This window comes from Dipodomys spectabilis, unplaced genomic scaffold (genome assembly GCF_019054845.1).
Source record: "Dipodomys spectabilis isolate Male_0828 unplaced genomic scaffold, ASM1905484v1 ptg000094l, whole genome shotgun sequence".
Classification (NCBI taxonomy): Eukaryota; Metazoa; Chordata; class Mammalia; order Rodentia; family Heteromyidae; genus Dipodomys; species Dipodomys spectabilis.
In genome coordinates, this window is record NW_024870771.1 from 5,283,775 (window position 1) to 5,306,464 (window position 22,690).

Here is a 22,690-nt window from a genome sequence, read left to right on the forward strand (position 1 = left end):
TCACTTCCCATCCATCTGTTGCCATCTGTCCCTGGATGCACTGCCCCAGGGCGCTACCATCTGCTTGTGCACACCCACAACCCGGTCTGTGTCCCCTTCTCATACAGCCTCACTGGTCAGTACAGGGGCTGTCTTCCTGTTGCTGCACTGTGACAGGGCTAGAGCTCAGCAAGTGTCCCCTTGGTCTGGGTTAAAGTTGAACGCAGCTGTTCTATCTTCAGCGCCCTGGCTCCTCCCTGCTGGCTGGCAGGGTGGCTCCTTGCCACCCTGCGAGAGTAGCAGTCACCTGCCTGGGGGCTTTGGCCACACTGCCCGACTCAGCAAACCTATCACTGGTCTCCAGGAGGCACACACGGAGAACACATACTAACTGAGCACCTGCCTTGTATTCTAGTTAATCTGCTTCCCATCCCTGGGGTGGAGTCTTGTCCTGAGGATACAGGACTAAGGGGAGCCCAAGGGTGCAGACCTGAGCTTAGGCCCTGCTGTTTTTAATGGCAAACAAGAGGCCAAAGTGGAGAGCTGGTGCCATAGCCCTGGGCTTTGGCTTTTAAAGCCCCCTGGCCAGGGTGCTTGGTAGGTGTCCAGCTCTCTGTTCTAGAATGAGGCATGGGTGGAGAGACCAAAGCAGCCTGGAAGCACCCTCCTGTTAGGTCCTCAGGCTTCACTGACACATACTGGAGATCATGTCTCCTGGCCCTGGGTGTCCAGTGTGGCCCCACAAGGCAGAAGCTCTTTCTCTCCATCTGACATGTTGGATGGCACTATCAGAACAAAGGGATGTGTGGGCAGAGCCTCTGGTGGGGTACCAATGGGCCCTGAGCCCTTCCTGTTATATAGCCTCTGCCTTTGCCCTAGGGGCCAATTTCTGCCCTGAGGTCCACACATGGTCTCTGCCTATGGCAGATGCCCTTGCTGCCAATAATGGCTCAGGTTACTAGGCCCGTGTGTGTGTGTGTGTGTGTGTGTGTGTGTGTGTGTGTGTGTGTGTGTGTGTGTGTGTGTGTGTGTGTGTGTGTGTGTGTGTGTGTGTGTGTGTGTGTGTGTGTGTGTGTGTGTGTGTGTGTGTTGTGGTGCCAGAAGCCTCCTATTCCTCCACTGTGCAGGCACTTCTCAGACAGCTCAAGCCCTCAGGGCAGGTGAAGATGCACAGGAGAGAGCAGAGCAAGGATGGGTCCCAGTGTCCAATGGATGGACAAGTACGACCTCGTTCTGCTAGTTGTCCCCATGTGGCCTTGGGGGTACCCAGTCCTTCCCCTCACTCTTAGACAGGCTGACAGAAAGCACCACGAGACTTTGGTGGTGTGAGGTGCTCTGCAGAGGTGCGGAGCCTGCTCATTCTGAGCAGACAGCCTGTTCGGACACGGAGCCCAGGGCAGGGCCAGCTGCCTGTCCTATCCAGGGTGCTGAGCTCTTTCCTGCCAATGTGGGGCACAGTGGCAAAGCACGGGGAACGCCTCAGACAGATCCATAAGAGCTCAGAGAAGTGGACGTGGCCACGTGAGGAAGCTGCCCAGGCCCATGGCAGTGAGGTCAGTTCCATGAGGAAATGAGTTCATGGCTTCAAGGACAGGAAATGGTTAGTAAATGGTGGGAAACATGAGATTGCCTGTTCTTATTTCAAAATACCAAATTGTTAAGTAAGTGTGGAAAAACAAAAAGTCTTAGTTGAGGTGCAGGAAACACAACAGTCTCCTCCCTCCCCAACACTGACAGTCTCAGGGTCGCAGTTTAGAAAGGAAGTCATGTTGCTGGGGTGTTCAGAATGGGGGTCTGCCTTCTGAATGCACTCAGGAGTCTGACTGCCCCTGTTCTCAGGGTGTGTGTGTGTGGGGGGGGGTGGTGACCAAGAGTAGAGCCCTATCTGGGAAGCCCAGAAGTAGTTTCTCCAAAGCCTGTAACCTGTGTGATCCTTGGGTCCTGACAAGGCCCCAAGCCCCATGGTGGGATGCCACACGGGTCACATCACCCCAGTCCTGTACAGGCCCAGCTAAAAACTAGGGTGTGTATTTGGTCACCCTCTGTTTCTAACCAGGGGTGGCCCTGTGAAGGCACCTCGGTGGACATGCCCAGGACTTGGGGTGCTCCCCACCCAACACAGGTGAGGTTCCTTCCTTGAGATGCACTTCTGGGCGGTCTGCACACAGACACTGAGGGAGATCCGTAGCAAGCCTCCACTTGAGGACACAGGGGGCTACGCAGGGGTTAAGGCCTGTGACCACTTTACCTGGCAGGTGTTGGGTAAGGCTGGCTGTGGCTCTGGAAGGCTCTGGGAGCTCTTCTCAAGGAGGCTAAAAAAGGAGGCATGAGCATGTCTTCCAGCACAGCAGCCAGGCGAGGCTTGGGCTGCTCCAGGAAAGAGGGGATGACTTTAAAGAGGCTCTGTGGGGAGTTTGCCTGTTACCCCATGCATGACTGCATACTCCCTTTCCCTTTTTGTGTGATACTGGGATTGAACCCAGAGCCTTGTGTGTTAGGTAAGGGATTTACAGCCCTTTTGTTTGTACTTTGGACATCACAAAAGGCCAGCTCTGGTCACCAAGCATGCCAGGCTGGCACAGAGCAAAACGGCAGAATCCTGACATGAGCACAAGTCAAGGAAGGCCTTGTCCAGGAGCAATGCCTGGGGCAGAATTCCTTCTTTGCTTTTTCTGCATCTTTCCAATTTTGTATAATCAAAGATGTATTTAGAAAACAAAGAAACAACAATTTATACAACCCAATTTGATTTTCATGAAGGGTGTGTGTGTCTGGGAGCTGTTTGAGGCTCCCCGGCACCCTCTCAGCATGGGTTCAAAGCCACAAAGCTATCCATCATTTTCTGGGGGGAGTAGGGCCAGGATGAATCTAAGTAGCATGGAAATGTCCTCTGGCCCCACAGATGGTGACTGCTTCTGTCCCACACAGCACCTTCCCAAGGTCTCAGCATTCCCAGGATCATAAGCACTCCCAGACCCCATTCTTTCCCATGTGGCTCCACAGAGCCCCTCCCTTAGACAAAGGGGGCTGTTCCTGCCCCCATGTACATACCTGTACTTACACAGACACAGAGCAGGTCAGAAGAGGTGGCTCTGAATGCTCTGGAATATGGACTGTTTTTCTCAAGACAGAAGTCCACAGCCTAAACAGTACACTCCAGAGACAGATCCCTCCAAGCCAAAATTGACAACAGTTCTCCTGCCCTGCTAACTTGGTTTTGCTCACTGATGCACTGGGAGATTTGTCACCTACAGTGACCTTTCATCCTGGGGACAGGGGAGCACTGACCTTCCTAGAGCTAGGAAGCCACCTGCACTCCACTGGATACTTTAGCCTTCAGCCCTCATCAATACCTTTTGTGGTTAGTGGCTGCACAGTCAGTTGCTGGCTATATTCTGCCACTCTGGGAGTGGTCATCACTCTTAGACTCCCTCTGTGGATGGGCAAACTGAGGCTCAGGAGATCTTTCTGCCACCCAAGTCTCCCAGATCCTAGCTTCACAGAGCATGTGCTGACATGTATATGGCACAGACAAATCTCACAGGAACAAGGTATACCAGTCAGCTTCAGGATACATGTCTCCCACTCACCAAGGTCTCTGGTCCTAATCATCTATGTGGCCATGACAGGTTCCCAAAGGAATCTCTGGTGTGTTTTCTCTTGCACAATGACACTATGTCCCTTGAAGGCCACGGCACAGTGCCCAGCATGAATCAAGGATGGGAACCAGATGAAACAGAGCACGTACATAGGTCCACAGCATAAGTACATAGATAACGATAGGCCCACATATATGTGTAGGAAACAGGCAAGTGATGATGGGTATAAACACAAATAGCAAAATGCCATGTGTGAATCTAGGTGAAAGGTTAACAGCTCCCTTTACAACTATTTCAACTACTTCACAGATTTGATATTTTTCAAAATAAAAAAAGTGAGAGGGAAAATTCCTACAAAGCAAATGTCAGACTATTCCTACCAAATTTAAAAAAATTATCCAATGTTATGCACACTTGTCTAGAAAATAGTAAAGGAATGAGTGTTTCCCAACTCAATCACTATTAAACATAGGAGAGGAAAATTATAGACCAATGCATTCACAATAAAAATGTCAACCATTTAAAAAAAACAAAAAACAAAACCAAAAAACTCACCCCAAACCTTCTCAAATCACATCAGCTAGTCTGTTAAAGATACTGCTTTATACCCAGGTCAGGTTATCTTCTGGCAGGCAAGGATGGTTCAATGTAAGAAAATACACATGTGCCTCTTCACATCATTAGACACAGAAATCTCAACAGATGTACAAATAAAGGGGGTATATCTCTTAATGTGATAAAGCATCCTGAAACCCAGGGCCAACATGGGTCTCATGGGTAAGTTAGATGCATTTCTTCCAAAATCTGTAGCGGGACAGACCCCTCCTCTGCCTGTAGTTATGCCCATCTGCTGATATGGCAGAACTTCTCAAAGGGCACAATCATTAACAGGGTCCCTTCTGTATACAGGTACTGCTGGCCTGGAAGCTCTGTGGACTAGTTGACAAGACTCTACAGCGTTGGGGCATCGATTCTCACTCATGCTGACCTTGCCCTGGTCTTGGCAACCAAAGCTGTAGTTTGCTCTCAGAAGCTATGGGGTAGCAGGAGGAAGCAGCAGCCCCTTGGGAGCCAAGCAAACTCAGCAGTGCGTCAGCCAGGGCACTCAGTGGCTCACAGGAGCCCTTGGCTACGTGACCTAAGGTCTCTGGGGGTGGATGTACTCTCTGGAGGAGGGTGGACTTCGAAGGGGTGAGTAGGTGGTGTGGTATACCCTGACTGGCAGGGCAGGTTGTCTGAAGGACACATGTGGGTGGGGGCAGCAGGGCCCCTCCAAATCTTGTACAACCAAGACTAGCTTTATACACCAATCTTGAAGTTCCCCTTCACACAGTCTCTTCTTTCATGGGGCTCTGGGGACAGACCTGGAGAGGTCATCCTAGGCAGATGTGCTTGTAGCCCCATGGCCTTGAGTCCATTCCTACAGGCTCTTCTGCCTAGGCATACACTTCCCTCAAACGGTTCTTAGCCCTCTTCCTCTCCCTAGCACAAGACTGCTGGACCTTGAGTCACACTTCTGTTGCTGCCCAAGTTTTCCTTACTTCCCCAAGTTCCTTAGTCCTATGGTGTCTGTTAAAAAGATCCAGCACAGGAGAAGATTTCTGAGTATGTAGAGAGAAGGCAAACTTGTCCTGGAGCTGCGAGGGGGAGCTAGGAAGGGAGTAGTGAGGAGAACCAGGAGAGATGGCCATCAAGCAGGGCCAGGGGAATGCTAGGGACTTAGCCCTGCTCTGCCTTCTGCTACAGAGGCTCCTGGTAAAGACCGGCGAGGACCTGCAAAGGACCAATCAGGCGGTCTTGGCAGCCTGATGCTCTAGATGTTATGGTCTTAACCTGTTCTCACTGAGAACAGGTAGTTTCCTGAGATAGTATGTGGGCCCAAGACTCCTGACCCATCTGTCCACTGAGTATGTCCTCAGGGGTAAGGACACCTACTGTAGCCAGGATGCAAACAGCCAGGTGAAGCCTTGTACTGGAAAAGAATATGTCCTCTTCCCTCCCAGAAGAGGCAGGCAGGGAGCATGGAAGCCTGGCTTTCTGGGCATGATGCCAGAGCTCCAGTATGACATTGGGGAAGGCTGACAGTCTCTGGGAGACCATGGCACAAGGTGTGGGAATAGGCAGGACCAATACAGAGGGACAGGCTACCCTGTATGGTGGGGACAGTAAGGTTCTAAAGCAGGGACAGAAGCACCCGAGGCAGAGTCAGGCCCCAGTGGTGACAGCCTGAAGAGCTGCAGGAAAAGGCACATGGTTCTGTGTGCGTGCGCGCATGTGCACGCTCGGTGCCTGTTTTGATTCATGAGGGCAGGAGGAAGGGCAGGTAAGGTGGTGTCAGCTGACAACTTTCACTGAAAAAGAGAGGTGGACTCCTGGGGAGAATGCCTGAGGTTAGAGGAAGGGCAGCATCTACCTGAGGACTGAGGCCAGCCAATACTAATGCCCCATCACTACTACCCTCTTGTGATGCTCACAGCATCAGCAGCATTCCTGCCTGCCTTCCCACTGGGTAAGAGGCAGCAGATCTGAACTCAGAGGCAGGGTCCATGAAGACCATCACTGCAGTGCACTAGTAAGCATGGGACGTAAAAGGGAAGTCCTGTAGTGGAAAGAACACCTCAGGCCAGACTGGGAAACAGCCAGGGGTTTGCCCTAGGCAGCAAGACACTCCCACATTCTGTTCCAGCCACACACTGTGGTGGTCATTGTCTGTCTTATGTTTCAAGTCAGAGTCCTGATTATGGGCACCCTAGTGGGTCTGGCCCACTGGGCAGACAATATGACCTACATGGACAAGACCCTGAAGAATTCAAAAGAACCCTGCTAGAACTAAGAAAGTAATTTAGCTTAAAAAAATTTTTTTTTTTTTTTGCCAGTTGTAGGGTTTGAACAGGGTCTAGGCACTGTCCCTGAGCTATTTTGCTCACGTGAAAGATTTATATCCTAAAAACTATAACATATAGATGAAAAAAAATCAGGGATGACACAAATGAATATAGAGATCCTGGGTCTATGCTTTGGAAGACCTAACATTGTTATGATGGGAATCCCAACTAAATCTACAGATACAACACCATTTTCTGTGTACATAGAAAAACCCATCCTAAAATTCAGATGGAATTTCAACGGACCTCAAATAACCAAAGAAAAAGTTAAAGCTGGGCATCTGTGGCTTACGACTGTAAGCCTAGCTACTCAGAAGACTGAGCTATGAGGAGGACTGCTGAAGTCAGTACTTGTAGGAAAGTCTGTGAGACTCTTATCTCCAATTCATCACCAAAAAAGCTGGAAGTAGTTCTGTGGCTCAAGTGGAAGTGGAAGAGTGCTAATCCCCAGCAAAAAAGCTCAGAGACAGTGTCCAGGCCTTGAATTCAAGCCTAAGACCAACACCAAAAAACAAAAAACAAACAAAACAACAACAAAAAAAAAAAAGGAAAGAAAAAGAAAAAAAGAAAAAGTTGGAGTACTGGCATTCACTGATTCCCAAATCTGCTACAAAGCTGCAGCAATCAAAGCTGCATTAGTATAAAGATACACAGAGACCAATGGAACAGAATAGGGAGCCCAGACATAAACACATGTATCGTCAAATGATTTGTTTTTTGGGGGGGGGCGGGGAAGCCAGTACTGGACTTTGAACTCAAACACTCTAGCACTAAGCCACACCTACAGTCCTTTCTGCTTTAGGTTATTTTTGGGTAGTCTTGTTTTTGCCAGGGCTATCATTAGCCAGTGACCCTTCGATCTATGCCTCTTATGTACCTGGGATGACAGCTGTGAACCACCACATCCAGCTTTTTTAAATTGAGATGGGGTCTCAATAACTTTTTCCTGGGCTGGCCTTGGATGCTGATCCTGCCACCTGTGCCTGCAGTAGGTATGATTAAGGCAGGAGTTATGAGTCATTGTGCTTGGTATACAAATTTGCTAGGATTCTTCTCCCCCTTGGTGGTTATGTAGACTACACTGACCCCAAGTTAATGATCCCCCTTGCCTCCACCTCCCAAGTGTGGGATTAGAAGCACAAACCACCTGTCTGGCCTTCATTAAAGGACTGTTGGCAGGATACCAAGATCAATCAGCAGGGAAGGGACTTCAACACTGGAAATAAACTAGGAGAAATGGATATCCACATGCAAAGAATAAAGTTTAATAGCTTTTTATTTTGCTTTGTTTTGTGACGCTGGGTACAGAACCTAGGAGTTCACATACGCTGGGAGATACTCAGCTACATCTCAAGTTCTTGGATCCCTACAAAAAAAATATAGTGTATAATTGATCATGACCTAAATGTAAAGAATAAAAATATTAAACTCTTTTAATACCAGAAAGAAAGCTTTATGGCATTGGATTTGACAATGACTTCTTGGATATAATAACAAGACCTGTAACAGAAAATAGATAAAAGGAGCTTCATTTAGATTTTGTGTATCAGTGGACATCATCATCAATAGAGTGAAAAGAACCAACAGCATGATATTTGTAAATATCAGAAGATATTTGTAAATCATGTATGATGTGACTGGCTTAACATAAACACCAAACAACACAATTAAAAAATAGCCAGGTGAGCCAGGTGCTGGTGGCTTGTGCTTATAATCCTAGCTCCTCAGGAGGCTGAGATCTGAGGGTTGTGGTTTGAAACCAGTCCAGGCAGGAAAGTCTGTAAGACTAATCTCCAATTAACACCAGAAAACTGGAAGTGGTGCTGTGGCAAAAAAACAAAAAACAAAAAACAAACAAAAAAAAAAAAACGCCAGGTGCTGGCTCACACTTTAATCCTAGCTACTTAGGAGGCTGAGATTTAAGGATTGTGATTTGAAACCAGCTGGGACAGGAAAGTCCCTGAGCTTCTTATCTCCAATTAACCAGCAAAATGTTGGAAGTGGTAGAATCCCAGCCTTGAAGGAAAAAGCCAAGGAAGAGTATGAGGCCCTGGTTTAAGTCTTAGTATAGGCACCAAGAAACAAAACAAAATAACAACAAAAAACTCACAGAGGGTTACAGTTGTAGCCCAGGTGTTAGAACAGTTGCCTAGCATGCATGTGGCCCCAGTACAACTCACACACACAAAAATTTGATTAGCCACTTCTCCGAAGATATACAAACAGCTAATAAGCACGCAAAAACATGTTCTGCATCACTAAGCACCCGGGAAATGCAAATCAAAACCACAATGAGGTACCACCAGTATGGCTATTAGAAAAACAAAGCAACTAAGCCTGGCAACCAGGCACACAACCACAGCCATTTAGGGGTTGAAGGTAGGAGCCTTGAGTCTAAGTACTAAGTTCTCAGTACTAAGATTCAGTTCCAAAAATCAAAACAACCCTGAAAGGAGGCCAAGAAGCCAGAATCCATATGCATTCTTGCCAGGGGTTCTGGCTACCGTGATCACTGTGATCATGTGGATGGAAATTTCTAAAAAAAAAAAAAAATGAGACACAGTTACATAGCAACTCCCTTCATATATACACCCAAAGAACTGAAAGCATGTTCTCAAACGGCCATTTGCACATTCATACACACAGCATTAAGATGTGAATAACCTAAGTGCCCATTAGTGGATGAAAGAATACACAAAGGAGACATACTATGTAAACATAATGGAATATTATTCAGTCTGGAAGGAAATGGGACGCATGCTACAACATGATAAATCATGAAGACACTACAATAAGCTGGTCATAAAGAAGGCAAATTCCTAGAGGAAGTAGAAAGTGTCTTCCAGAGGCTGAGAAAAGGAGATGATGGAGTCAGGATTTGAGGAAGCCAGTCAGTCTCAATCTGGGAAGAAGCCACTGGGGTGACAAATGGGAGGGGATGAGTATATGCCAATTTCATGTTGTATATACTTTATGATATACTGCATGTATACTTTATACTAAAAACAAAGCCTGTCTCACAGTGGAGTCTGCAGCTAGCTCTACACAAGGTAAGTCCTCAGAACCATGGCCCAGAGGTTGCTCTGGTGGCTGCCATCCTGGGTACCCTCAGTGACCGGGGGATGCATGGAGCCTGTCTGCTTTATACCTGTTTCCTCCCTGCTCTCCTAACATGACTGGCAGTGCAATTCTGGGTTTGTTTGGAATGAGAGACCAGAGAGAAGACATAGGGCACCTCAGTGGGGGTAGAAATGCACCTGTCCCTGGCCTAGGATCCAGGTGGGACCTGGCTGAGAGCCTACTATTGTGTACTGGTTGGACAGAGCAGGGGTTCACCAACTGCTGCCCTCTTGCTGAGGGACAGGGGACACCTAGCCCTTCCTTGGGCCCCAGACACTGCTACCAACCACATCCAGGAGGGACCCTGACCTACTGGAGTCTAAGGAAGCTTCTCTTTCCTCACACCCACCCACTGTGGCACTGTCATCAGGAGTGGCTTCTTCCACGGCTGCCCCCCCACCCTCCTTAGGCCCAGCACCCCTTTCCCATGAAGGAAGCTGTGTGGTGCACCGTTTCCCAGAGTGCTGGGGAAGGGGTTCTGGGGATCTCTGGGGCTGACTGGTTCCTGTTGTAACGGTCTCATTCTCCACTAGACCTGTCCCCAGAAGCCATTCCCCAACCCACTGTCCACCCAGGGCTAAGCTTAACATAACTGGGGAAAAAGGGGGTGTCCCAGCTGAGGCTTGGCATTCTGCCATCATTATCCATCACACCCTGAGCCCCATACTCACACCCAAAGCCACCTCAACAGGAAAAGTCTGGGGTGGTCATTACAGGTTTGTCCTTCAGAGCAGAGGCTCAGGATCTACCCCACACTAGACCAACCCATCTCTCATCCTGATCCAGTCTGGGTCCTTGTCTTTTCCAAGATAGGCTACCTATCAAGAGCAGATATGATAACCCACCCACCATGCTGCCTAAGAAAGAGCGCTGCTGGCAGCATCACAGCCCATGCCCCTGCTCCTGGGACCACAAGAGGAAAGAGACTAAAGGCCATGTTACCTGGAGTCTGGGTTCCTGGGTGTTTGGGACACCCTAAGGCTCCCCTCAGCTAAGGCCTCTGAACAGCTACCTCTGTGGGTGTTTGACTACAGGCTGCCTCCCTGTCTACAGTGACAGATCACCCATGAAAAGCATTTCCTCCCACATCCTGGCCACATTCCGAGGGCTCAGGATGCAGGAGCAGCACAGCCACCATCAGGAAAACTGCTCAGCTCTAGCAGGCACCAGTGGGAAGGAATTTCAAACAAGAGGAAATGCCTCCAAGTGCCAACCACTTGTAAGGAAAAATGGATTTTTGTTCCAGAATGTTTCTGAGTCACTGCTGGCTCCGAAGCACGCGCTGCTGCTGCTGCTGGGTATATATGCACGAGTGAGTGTGCACATGTGGTGTGAGGTAAAGGCGTGTGAGCACGTCCTGTGCCGCTCTGGCCAGCCCTGGAGTCCCTGCATCTTTTGCCTTTGGGGATGTGTGTACCGGTGAGGCCTGTGGCTGACAGTGCCTGCTGGAGCCCAGGCCACTGCTGGAAATGACAGCTATGAGATCCTCGGAGCTCCTATGAGGGCAATGGGGCTGATGGAGCAAGAGGTACCACGCTGGCCTGTACCACTATGGTCTCAACAGCACATGAAGTCTCGCTGGGTAGAAGAGTAATAAGGAAAGCAGAGGACTGGGCCTCCAGAGAAAGCTCTGAGCCCTGTCTTGAGAAATGCCCACCACAGGGGCTGGGAAGATGTCTCAGTGGTAGAGTGCTTGCCTTGCATGCCTGAGGCCCTGGGTTCAATTCCTCAGCACCACATAAGCAAAAAGAAAAAAGCCGGAAGTGGCGCTGTGGCTCAAGCGGTAGAGTGCTAGCCTTGAGCTGAAGAGCTGAGGGACAGTGCCCAGGCCCAGAGTTCAGGCCTCACGACCAGACCCAAAACAAAAACAAAGAAAAAAAAAAAAAGAAAGAAAAAAGAAATGCCCACCACACCTGCACATAGAAGCAGTTGTTGCTGTGTACAACAGAGCTCCAGCCAGGGTGGCACTCCACACCGGGGCTGTCTCAGAGGCCTAGGAAGAAAGGGCATTGGGCCTGGGGCCTCTACCCATTGACCAAATGCTGAGCTGTCAGACCCAGGGTTTGCAGACACTGCCCTGGAGGCCAAGGTCAGGGAGCCTGTGTGTGTATGTGCCTCTGGCTGGCTCCCCTAGCTCCCTCCCTCCAACCCCCCGGGGCAGCACTTGGGATGCCCCTTCCTGATGTTTGGTTTTGTGCCATTATCCTAGCCAGGCTGTGCAGGGCTTCTGTGGGCCACCCCATGGAGAGATGCTGCTCTAGAAAGAAAGAAATAGGGCTAACTTGCCCACAACCTTCAGAGCAGACAGGACTGTATGTCAACTCTTGGCAGTACTTACTCATAAAGGGAAGAGTTGTGTTGTCCCCAAGTCTGGGACACACCTGTGTATGCCTCGCCCTGTGCCCTCCTGACCTGCTCCACTTGCAGACACCTGCCCTTAAGCTCACTGAAGCTTGAGATGTCGAGTCCTGTTCTGCAGGCTGAGGAGTACGGCAGAGGGAGGAAGGAGCATACAGGAAAAAGTGGCTTCTCCATCCAGGGAGCCATCCTCTCTGCCCTACATACAGTCCTAGGCAGGGTGGGCTCTGTTAGGCCTGGCTTTCTGTACCCCTCTGTCTCCTATGGCCACCTCTGCATCCAGGGCAAGCAAGAGGAGCCTCTGAAGGTGACTCCTACAAACACCATCAGCCACCAAGCTCTGCAGGACACAGTAGGCCCATGCAGCCAGCTCTGCCAAGCAGCTGCCTGCTGATTATCCTGATGGAAAATGGGTGCCCAGGTTGCCTTTGGCGAGTGCACTCTGACCATCCAGCTCAGGTACTTGCCCCTGCTTCTAGCACATGGTCCACTCAAATAGCGCTGTGGTGGCTATCTTCAGATGTCAACTCGACCACGGGAAGGGCTGCCCAGATGGCTGGTGTGTTTGGGAAAAGACTGGCATCCAAGCTGGTGGAATGAACAGGATAGACACCTTCCGTGTGGGCAGGCACTATGAAGACTGCCTGGGCCTGCTTGGAACTACCAGGCGGAGCAGCAGTGGTGCCTGCTCAGAAGCCAGCAGGGCATCAGCAGCCTCGAACCAGGAATCACAACCTGGACCAGAGGCCTTCAGGTCTGGACTGGACTTCCAGCTTGTAGACTGCTTATTGAGAAACACTACAGTCTACTTAATCGTGTAAGACATTTTCCCATCTACCCACCTGCCCTCCTCTGGAGAACAAAGGGAGCCACCTCCTGGGGCCACCAGTGGCCACACCAACCACCATACTCGACCCTTTTGAGAATGGTCTCGCTCTGGACTGGGTGGGCCCTAGTGACACAGTGATCCTCTGTAGAGCCGAGGGCTCTGCCACCCATCAGGCCACCTCTGGTCTACCAGCATGTCACCCACCTAGGTTCTCTCTCAACTAGTTGCTCGAGAGCTCTGAGTGTGTGGGGAAATATGCCCCTGATTCCACTCCCGCCTTCTACCCACAGGGCCAAATACCAGTTATTCCTTATAAAAGTGAGTTTCCTGCTGGTCATGTTGCCAGTCCAGCTTCCAAAAAAGCAAAGGAACAAACTCCTCATAGGCCCCAGCCTCCCACCAGGCCCCCATAGGAGGCCTAAGGTTTGATGGGAGGCTCTGAACATTTTCAGGGTTCAGGAGGAGGGCTGGACTGTGAGCAAAACCAGTGCCTGGTCTGGAGAGGTGGGACAGGAAGTGTCCTGGAGCCCTGCCCAGTCCTGGAGAGATGGGACAGGAAGTGCCCCAGAGCCCTGCCCAGCCCCAGGGGGCTGCAGAGGACATGAGGGGGGCCTCAGCCTGGGCTGTGGCCCACCAGTATAGGCCTTTGTTCTCATCAGCCCTCCCCTACTCCAGTGCCTGGGCAAGGCTTCTCCTTCCAGGTGCTACCAGAAACCTCCAGACTTCCCCGTAATGCTATTCTTAGGCACCTTCCCTCTGTGAACTGTGACACTTGGTCACACTGTGGCTAACATTTCCCAGAGGAGGCGGAATTCAGGGAGGTCCTGTGCCATACCCCAGGCTCCTTCCTGGAAAGGAAGGCTGGCCTGCCTCTCCTGTAGTGAGGCAAACACAGAAGCTCCGGCCCTCACTGCCAGCAGGTGTTTATTTCCCAAGGTCACCAGAGCTCCAGAGAAGGATTTCCAGCACTTACGCTTTGGAGGAGAGATGTTCCCAGTCACCCATGGACTGCAACAGCAGGGAGAGCATGATCCAACTATCCACTCATTCCAACCAACTGCACAGGGACCCTAATAAATGAGGTTGATGGCAGGAGGCCCTGCAGGCACATCTGGACTTTCTGGGCTCAGCTCAGGCAGCTGCAACCTAGGCACCACTGAACACCTCTGAGGAAGGCCCTGGGTGTCCATGATGCTGAGAGACAGTGGCTAACACCCACCTATTACCTTATCAGTCTTTTGGTTTCTAGATAAGGAACCAGAGGGTCATCATACCGTCCCCTCTCCTACAGGTGTACATGGTGCTGGACCGAGCACAGGGTGTGCTCATCCCAGGTCTCTACTTGGTGCACAGGCCAAGCCAGAGTGGATAGACATGTGGGAACAGACACCTCCTTGGCAGATTACCTGTGAAACTAGGCACTGGGACACACAAGGAATGCTGCTAACCCAAAGGGAAAGGACAATCCTGTAGGTAGGTAAAAACCCAGGTGGGTTGAGGAGGGCAAGGTCAATGGTCAGTCAATACGTAAGATCTGACCAAGCACTGTGAGAGTATACACAAAGCACACAGCAGTCCTATCTCACAGCTGCTGCATGGAAAATACCCAAGTCTGTGGGCTAAACCCATGGCAGGCTGGGGACACTTTGGACTACTGCCAGGACATACTCTGACCACTGCTAGAGACACACAGGACTTTGCCTAGGCACTGTCACCACCCCTGGACTGTGACAGCCACAGAGCAACCCATTGCCTGCTGCTGTCAGAACAAAGAGGCTGGAAAGGACCTGTGTCTAGACACGGCTATCTGGCAGCAGACGGATTAAATATGCATGTCATGGACTAGCACAGATATATCTCAGAAACAGGCTGAGCGAAGACAGCAGGTTGCAGGAGGTTAAGTATGGTTTGATACAGGTTCCATAAAGTTTGCAACATCAAAACAGCCCTGTGCATGGTTTAAGCGAGACAAACCTCCACGGTGAAGGTGTAACTTAAAGTATAAGTGATGCAGGAAACACATGAAATGCCAAGCACAGGGATAGGGTGGGTGCACAGCGGCTTCAGCACCAGACCCAGATATTCATGAGGCTTTCTATGTCCCCTGTAGATATCAGTGAGGAGTGAGGAGAGGGAGGGGAGGAAAGGAGGGGGAGAATCCAAGGATCCCCAAGGACCAAGCCCTCCATTGGATGGCACTGTGACCCCTTCCTCTCCTCACCCTTTAGTTCTCCTACTCCAGGCACTAAGGGATGAGACAGGACCCACATGCACTATCTTCTGGAGATCTAGGGAGAACACAGCAAAGCTCTCTGGTCTAGTGGGCATGGACGCTGGCACGGCTCAGGATGAGGAAGAGACTCCCCACCTCCCGCGCCCCAGCTGTAGTATGCACATCCCATAGCAGTGCTGATACCTGGAGGACACTCCAGAAAACAGGACCCTGTCTGCTGGAGGAGGGACCTACCCAGGCAGGGAGAAGGCCTAGGCCTGCTGCTCCCCAGTAAGCCCTATAGAGGGAATAGCAGCTGCTCCCCATGACCAGCAGGGTTGTCCAACTGACCTCTGTGGATACAACAGCTCTGTAAACCATTAACAACAGCACTTTAATCATCTAGTTACCATCTTGCCAATTACTGATTTGTTCTGTTGGCCTTTTAACGTTCTCGTAAACAAACAGAGGCTGGCTGGGGTCTCTCGCAGATGGCCCAGATGTAGAGCTGCAGGTGCTTCCTCTTGCCATTTCTCACCGAAGGACTAGCCCAATGCCCTGCACCACCACCGCCCCTCTCAGCACCACACACAGCTGACAGCCCAGGAGTCCGTCCCCTTGTCCGATTGTGAAATCCAAGAGGTTACAAGTGGTATGGCTCTCCTAACACGTTTAACATCTGGGGCTGAAGGTACAAGTAAGTCCCAGGTATCTATGAGTACTCCGTAGAACCAAATGGCAGACAGATATCTCATTTTGGAGATGGTGCCACTAGGGTTTTTCATGCTTACCTAAGCCTATGAGCCACACCAGTTCCAGTCAGGAGGGAGGCTGAGTCAGAGCTCCTCTTTTTTGCTTGGACAGGCTTTCTAGAAGGATCTTATCCTAATACATACCCACAGAGGTAGGGAGGAAGTGAGGGGATTCCCCTGTCCACATGGAGACAGCCTGACAGCCACTGTGATGGCTGGTGGAATCTGGTATGTCATTCCCCCAGAGTGGAGCCTCCACATGGTTCACCTGCCCTGAGGAAGCCTCAGCAGGGGTCTGGGCAGGCTGGTCTGGAATGCTGAGGAGCCTCCTGGGTACTGCCAGAGATAGTGGGAAGAACTGCTCAGGCTGGGTTCTGCCACGTTCCAGACTCATGCTGAGGCTGGGGTAGGTGTCCATAATGTCTGAACAGTGTCCACTGTGGAGGGAAGCCAGGGGTCAACATTTTACTCCAGTGTGTGGGGACAGATGTGCCATGTTTTTCCAAAATGATGGCCCATTGTACCTTTGAGACTCAGGACATCACAACACATTTTATCTAGGATGAACAAAAGTCACAATGCCAGGTGACTTATAATTCTGTGGCACACCTGTATTCAAAGGCAGATGGGACACCACACTTCCCCACTCACACTGTCTTGTCCTCAGGGCCACCATTTGCTCCCATTCATACTTGTGACCACCTGTGGGCTCAGGAGATACACCTGAACCCTAACTATGGCTCCATAGGGTTGTGTCTCATCTGAATGCCTAGTCATTCTGCAAAACCCCATGCGTGAAAGACTTCTGTTCACGCTTGCATCTCACTGTGACTTGGGCAGCCTCCTGACCTCTCTCCCAGGGCTCAGAACTTTAGTTCAGCATAACATACTCCCCCTTCCAAAAGAACAACAAAAGCACCAGGCACTGGTGGCTCATATCTGTAATTCTAGCTATTCAGGAAGCTGAGATCTGGGGGTCAAGGTTCGAAGCCAGCCTAGGCAGAAGTCTGTGTGAGTCTTATCTTCAATTAACACCACTGCTCACCCCTGACCCCCAAAGCTGGAAGTGCAGCTGTGGCTCAAGTGGCAGAGTGTCTTGAATGAAAAAGCTAAGGGCAGTGCCCAGATATGAGCTCAAGCACAAGTACGGGGGGGGGGGGGGGGGGAGGAAAAAGACAGGAAGGGAGAGAAGGAGAGAGAGAGAGAGAGAGAGAGAGAGAGAGAGAGAGAGAGAGAGAGGGAGAGGGAGGGAGGGAGGGAAGGAGGGAGGGAGGGAAGCAGGCAAAAGCAGTCAACAAAATCTTACTGGGAAGGGAAGTTCCCTTCTCAGAGGCAGGAGCAATAGTTGAAACAACAATTTCAAGTGCAGTGCACAAGCTGATGGGTGCTCTCAAGGGGGCAGAGGTACTAGTCCCACATGCCAGTGGTGGGGAGCATGCCTGGACAGCACTGTGCAGCAGTCCAATGCTGGCTCGCTCTGGTTATCCCCACCCCCCTCAGTAAGTGCTCCGCAAAGGACACCTCCTGTGGTAAAATTAGTTGGCTCTGGGTCTTCCCCTACCTGGAACACCTCCACAGTCCCTCATACCAGGCTTCAGTCTAACGTGAGGGACAACAGAGGGAACTGCTTTGGGGGGTTCCCTGTTTTCCCGCCTCCCGGCAGAGCACACACACCAGAGCAGGGACAAGAGGTCAGGCCTGCCCAGACCCACTCTGGCCACGTGCTCAAAGTGTTGACTAGTGCAGCTGGTCTTTCTCAGGCAAGGCGGCAGAGCTGGCAGGCAGTTCCTAGCCTGAAGACTACAGGGGGCTTCAAGGTGCTGCCCCAGGTGGGTCTCTGTGACTACCTGCAGACTTCACTGCTGCTCCCTTTCCAAGCCAAGAGAACACGGCCTTACTGCTGACCTCAGGTAGCTGCCAGATGTTCTGCAGGTTTGTATGAAATTGTGCAGATGTCAGGCTTGGGTAAGCCTACACATTCTGAGTCCTGTGGTGGCCAGTCTCACCAGTGACAGTTGTCCCTACCCCTAGTAGGGGCACAGTAGAGAGGGCTAGAGGTGTGTAGGCTTGTTTGAATGGAGGTCCATGTGCTGGCTCCCAGCCCTCCAGGCTCAGGTACTCTGCAAGTTCTACCATGTCTCTGGACCTTACTTCCCTTTCTGGAAAATGTGGGCCAAGCTTCACACACTTGCCTTAAGGGGGCGTGGAGGGCTGTCTCCCCGCCCCCCCCCCGCGTCCCCTCCCCCCCCCCCCCCCCCCCCCGCCTCTATTTCACAGTGCTGGGTCATCCTAATGGCCATGAGTGGGGCAGGGTCTTGTAATAAAAACCACAAGAGAGATACTTCTTCCTGACTTGAGAAAGCAAATGTTTTAAAGCCCACAATAAATTAACAGGGTGCTGCTGAGAAAGAAGGCTACAGCAGCCTCCTCAGGGAGGAACACCTGCGTGAAGCTTCCAGAGTTAGGTTTAGAATGAGCTAGCATCCAGAGCTCCTAGGAATGTCTAAGGGAAAGCAGAGCTATGCAAAGTATCTGCACCCAGGATGTCCACGATCCTTGCAGGAGCCAAACAGCAGGAGCCTTGGACGCTCAATGTTCAGGCCCTAACCACAGACCCTCAGCGGGGCATGAGGGCAGCCCCTCCAAGGCTATGTTTTAATGACTTGGGAGATTCCCAGGATGTAATTTACACCACAGTCTGATTTAAGAGGAACCACTGTGCTCAGGGAGTTTTCTCCCTCACACTTCCTCGTCACTACAATCAATCAACACCACAACAAAGGGAGCGCTGGGAGAGAAAAGACCCAAGGCCCCATTGCCAGCATGCTGGCCCCTCCCCTTCCCTCCCGACCAGATCCAGGAATGGACTTCAGGGCACTCCACATTCAGGACTGCTGGCTATACTCCCACCATGGCAGCCAAACCTCCCAGACACCCTACCGAGGAAGCCCATAGTGACCAGTGGCTGTGGAGCCCACGGGGGTGGAGTGGGGGGATGGTTGTGTGCACCAGGAAAGGGCTCTCTGAGCCAGGAGCAGGCATGTCCAAGACCAAAGCCAGCAGGGATGGCTCACAGGCTGGATGCCTGGTCAGGCTCATGCTCCGGGTGTGCACACCTAAGTATAGCTGCTGACAGACCCTGACTCAAATGGCCTTAGTATCAGCCGCTTCTCTGGCTGCCACCTCTAGATGGACACATCCGGCAAAGGTACCTCAGCGGCCGCCAGCAAGCAAACGGCCACTGTAACCGACACAGGACCACATTGACCTAACGCTGTGCTCACATGTCTGCTCCTGCTGGAGGGCAGGATGCACTAATTGTTGCTAGAAGTACCCAAGACATTCCAGGAAGGTGGTAGCTCAGAGTGGCCCCAGGCACATGTGCCCTAGCTGGAAGCTGAGAGAAGCCCACACTCAAGACTCCCCTCCCCGGAGTCTCTAAATACTGTGCACACTGGCACCAGAAGAGTGTGTGTGTGTGTGTGTGGGGGGGGGGGGGTAGGGACGGGGATGGGGACGGGGAAGGTTCCAGGAGTGCACTCTTAGGCAGGGAGAACGAATCTAGCCTCACTGGTGGCCCTGGGGAGGTGGGGATGGGAGGGGGGGGGGAGTGCTGCCTTAAAGCTGCATAAAGCCTGGTCCAGCCTTCCTCGCTTCCCAGCCTTGCAGTTATTCCAACACACACACAAGGCCCCGGAAGGGCAAGACAGGACAGCAAGGGTGACATCTGAATCTCAACACCAGGTGCCTTCTGACAGTAGTCACCCTGCCCCTGTGGGCACTGCCCCCTCCATGAGTGGTTGGGTCCCTGGACAAATGGGTGCAGTGACCTCTAACTTTGCAGCACCAAGGCCTGGCTCCCCACTGGGAGCAGTGAGGGGGGGGGGAGCACTCAGCAGGTGGTCCTGAGTGCAGCCAAGCCATAAAAGCACAAAGCCACCCTTCCCTTGACCTCCTGAGCTAGCTTTGCACCAGAGCAATCTCTTGGATTGGTGCTGGATCAGAGGGAGGCGGAAGAGGGGAAGATGAGTGACAGGCAGGCACCCACTGCCACCTGCAGAGTGGCACAGCAGAGGGCATCCCGAGGGCTCCAAAGGCCTGCCCCCACCTAGCCTGTGGCTGCTGAGCCAGCCACTTCCAGTCTGAGGGACTGGTGGTCCACACGGCACTGCCAGCTGACCATGCGGCCTCCCCAGGCAGGGGCTTTCCCAAGCAGCTCTGGGGTCACCTGCCTCCCCTGTTCTTCTCATTTCTGGTCCAAAATTCTGCTCTAGGAGACAAACTCCAGGGTGGGGACTGAGGGCCCCTTCACTTTCAGGAACTCAAGGGCTGCCACAAAAGCACTCTGCAATCTGCAAGCTAGGTCGGACTGCTAGACAGGCTGACTTCAAAACCTCAATCCCTTTCAGCCCCAAGAGCAGGCTGAACTTCTCTTCCCTACAGTTTCTTTTACAGGCCTGGTGCTCTCTCCCTCAAGAATCCTACAGGCAGGGAAGCACCCTTCTGGCCTGGTAGTATCTGTCAGTGCGGGGCATCCACAATCTAGAGCTCTGGTTGATGAAGGAAGGCTGGCGGCCATGGCCAGGCCCAGCTTCATCTAGAGTAAGGCAGGAGCATGGGGTGAATCGCGTGCCAGGAACACGCATGTGTGTGGTGCAGGCCCTGGCCTGGCAGTGGCTTGAACCATCAAGTTGTCTCAGAACACTTCTTCCTAGGCTGGGAGTTGCTGGGGCCGGGGAATGTGGCTATATCCTCCCAACTCTAGTGAGAAAGATGATGAGAAGAGAGTGGATGTATTCTCCAGACTCCAGTCAGGATCCCTATTTTCTGACAGCCCGAGAAAGACGATGGGAAAAGACAAATTGGAGGCTGCGCAGGCAGGGAAGCAGTGGCACGGACCAGGAACAGCTGGTCAGCTCTAAGCTGGCTGGATGGCGGTGAACCCTCCAATCTACCTGAGCACCCGCCCATACCTTTCTGCGGGTGCCAACAAAAATCCCTCTCACAGAGGTGCCCTGCCTGCCTGTAAAGCTCAGTTCTAACGCAAATATGGGAGACAAAAGACAGGGAGGAAGACCTCACTCTTGCCTCTTCTCAGCCCCGACACTCTGGAGAAGGTCCTGCTGGGCACCCTGCAGGACACCCACAGGACAACAGGAGAACCACAAGACAGGACAAAAACAATCCTAACTTGAAATGTAGAACCCCAGGCACCCTGAGGTCTCTTACCGCGTGTGTGGAGGCCCTGCCCCAGCACCCCGTGCGCTTGCAGGTCAGTCCAGCCTCCGCCAGCTACTTAGACATGGGGGACACAGAAATGCCGCAAGGCTGCCCACGAGCTCCGGCTGCCCTAGCCTCAATGGTGGGTTCCCCGGGAAAGTACCTCACTCACCCCCCCCACCCCGCAGGCTTTTGTTCCACTTCTCTCTCGAGGCTGGGGAGGACGTGTAGTGAGCCTTCTCCCCGCCCCCAGCTCTGGGTCACACAAGGCCTTTGTTCTACCTGCACACACCGGCGCGCCCGCCCGGCCCCGCGGCCGCTCCCCTTCCCTGGAGGCCGGTTGGCCGGCACCCGCGCGGGCTGGGCCCCCACACCACGCCGACCTCCCGTCTCTCCCCACTCCGGGTGCTAGCCAGGACCCGCGGAAGTGAATACTCTGGTGGGCTGCGCTCGCACTCATAGCCCATTTCCACGCCCAAGGAGCGACGCGCGGGGCTACACGGACCAGCGTGGACCTTTAAACCCCAGACTGGCCTCACGGCGGCCGGCGGCGCACCCTCAGTGGGGCCACCAACAGGGCGGAGGAAGGCGCCCCAGGAGATGTCCAGGCACTGAGGGGGCAAAAGCCAGAGAAGAGAGGGTGAAAGGGAGGTCAAAGGGCAGGGGTGGCAGCTGCGGGAGCCCCGCGGCGAGCCGGGGGGGGGGCGGATAGAGGCGGCTCGGCACCGTCCAGTGGGAGCGCGGCCCCGGCTCAGGGGGCACAGCGGCACCCGGGGACCCCGCAGCCCCGGCTCGGGAGCGCAGCGGCACCCGGGGACCCCGCCACCCCCGCGGCAGGCGCTCACCTGGGCGTGCGCAGCGCGGCGGGGTCGCGGCGGTCCAGGACGCCGGGCACGCAGTTAGTGAGTTCGGTCCAGTCGGCGTGCAACCCGCAGCTCCAGCCGGTGGAGAAGCGCGAGAAGAGCCAGGTCTCGCGGCGGTTGGGCCGGTAGCAGGTGCACTTCTTCTGGCCCGGGCGGCAGTCGCAGGGGACCTCGAGGCGCACGTTCTGCACGAGGTGGCGACCGAAGGTGGTGCCGCCGGTCTTCTGGATGTGCAGGAAGACGATCACGTCGTCGCCCTTCATGTCGAAGCGCAGCGAGCGCTCCAGCTCGCGCACCGGGAAGTAGTACTTCTTCTCGTAGTGCGGGTCGGGCGTGGGGAAGAGGTCCAGGTCGTCGGGCGGCGCGCGGCCGCCGGGCGCGCCCAGGCTCAGCCCCGGGCCCGCGTACTGGTACAGGATGAGCATGAAGCAAGCCGAGCCCGCCACCACCAGCACGAACTTGCTGGCGCGCTCAACCATGGTCCTGCCGCCGGCGCGCCGCCGCCGCATGTGTCACCATCGCCGGCGGCCCGGGCGCGGGGCACCGGGGCCTGGGAGGGCGCGGCTGCCTCCGCCGCCGCCTCCTCCGCCGCCGCCGCCTCCTCCGCCGCCGCCGCCGCCGCCCGCCCGCCCGCGCTCCGGCCCGACCCGGCTACTCGGCGCCCAGGCTGCCCGCGGTGGCGCGGGCCCTGGCCCTCCGCGGCGCCATGGCTGCTCCTCGCCCAGGTCGGACTCCCGGCCCGACCTCCGGCGGGGCCCCTGCTCGGCCCGACCCCAGCCCGCGTCCCCCGGCGGCCCCGACGCTGGCCCGCCGAGCTCCGCACCGAGAACGCTCTGCGCCGCTCCGCGCGCCGCCGCGTCTCCGCAGTCCGCC

General features: G+C 53.3%; 1 protein-coding gene across 1 annotated transcript in view; it reads right to left on the reverse strand.

Moving 5' to 3' along the window:
* Hs6st1 (heparan sulfate 6-O-sulfotransferase 1) overlaps positions 1-22,379 on the reverse strand; it is a 35,267-nt gene extending 12,888 nt beyond the window's left edge. Inside the window, exon 1 of the mRNA XM_042685234.1 lies at positions 21,800-22,379. Within this exon, the coding sequence (XP_042541168.1) occupies positions 21,800-22,326 (527 nt within the window). The 5' untranslated portion in view covers positions 22,327-22,379. The remainder of the gene's footprint in view (positions 1-21,799) is intronic.
* Between the last annotated feature and the right edge of the window lie 311 nt (positions 22,380-22,690).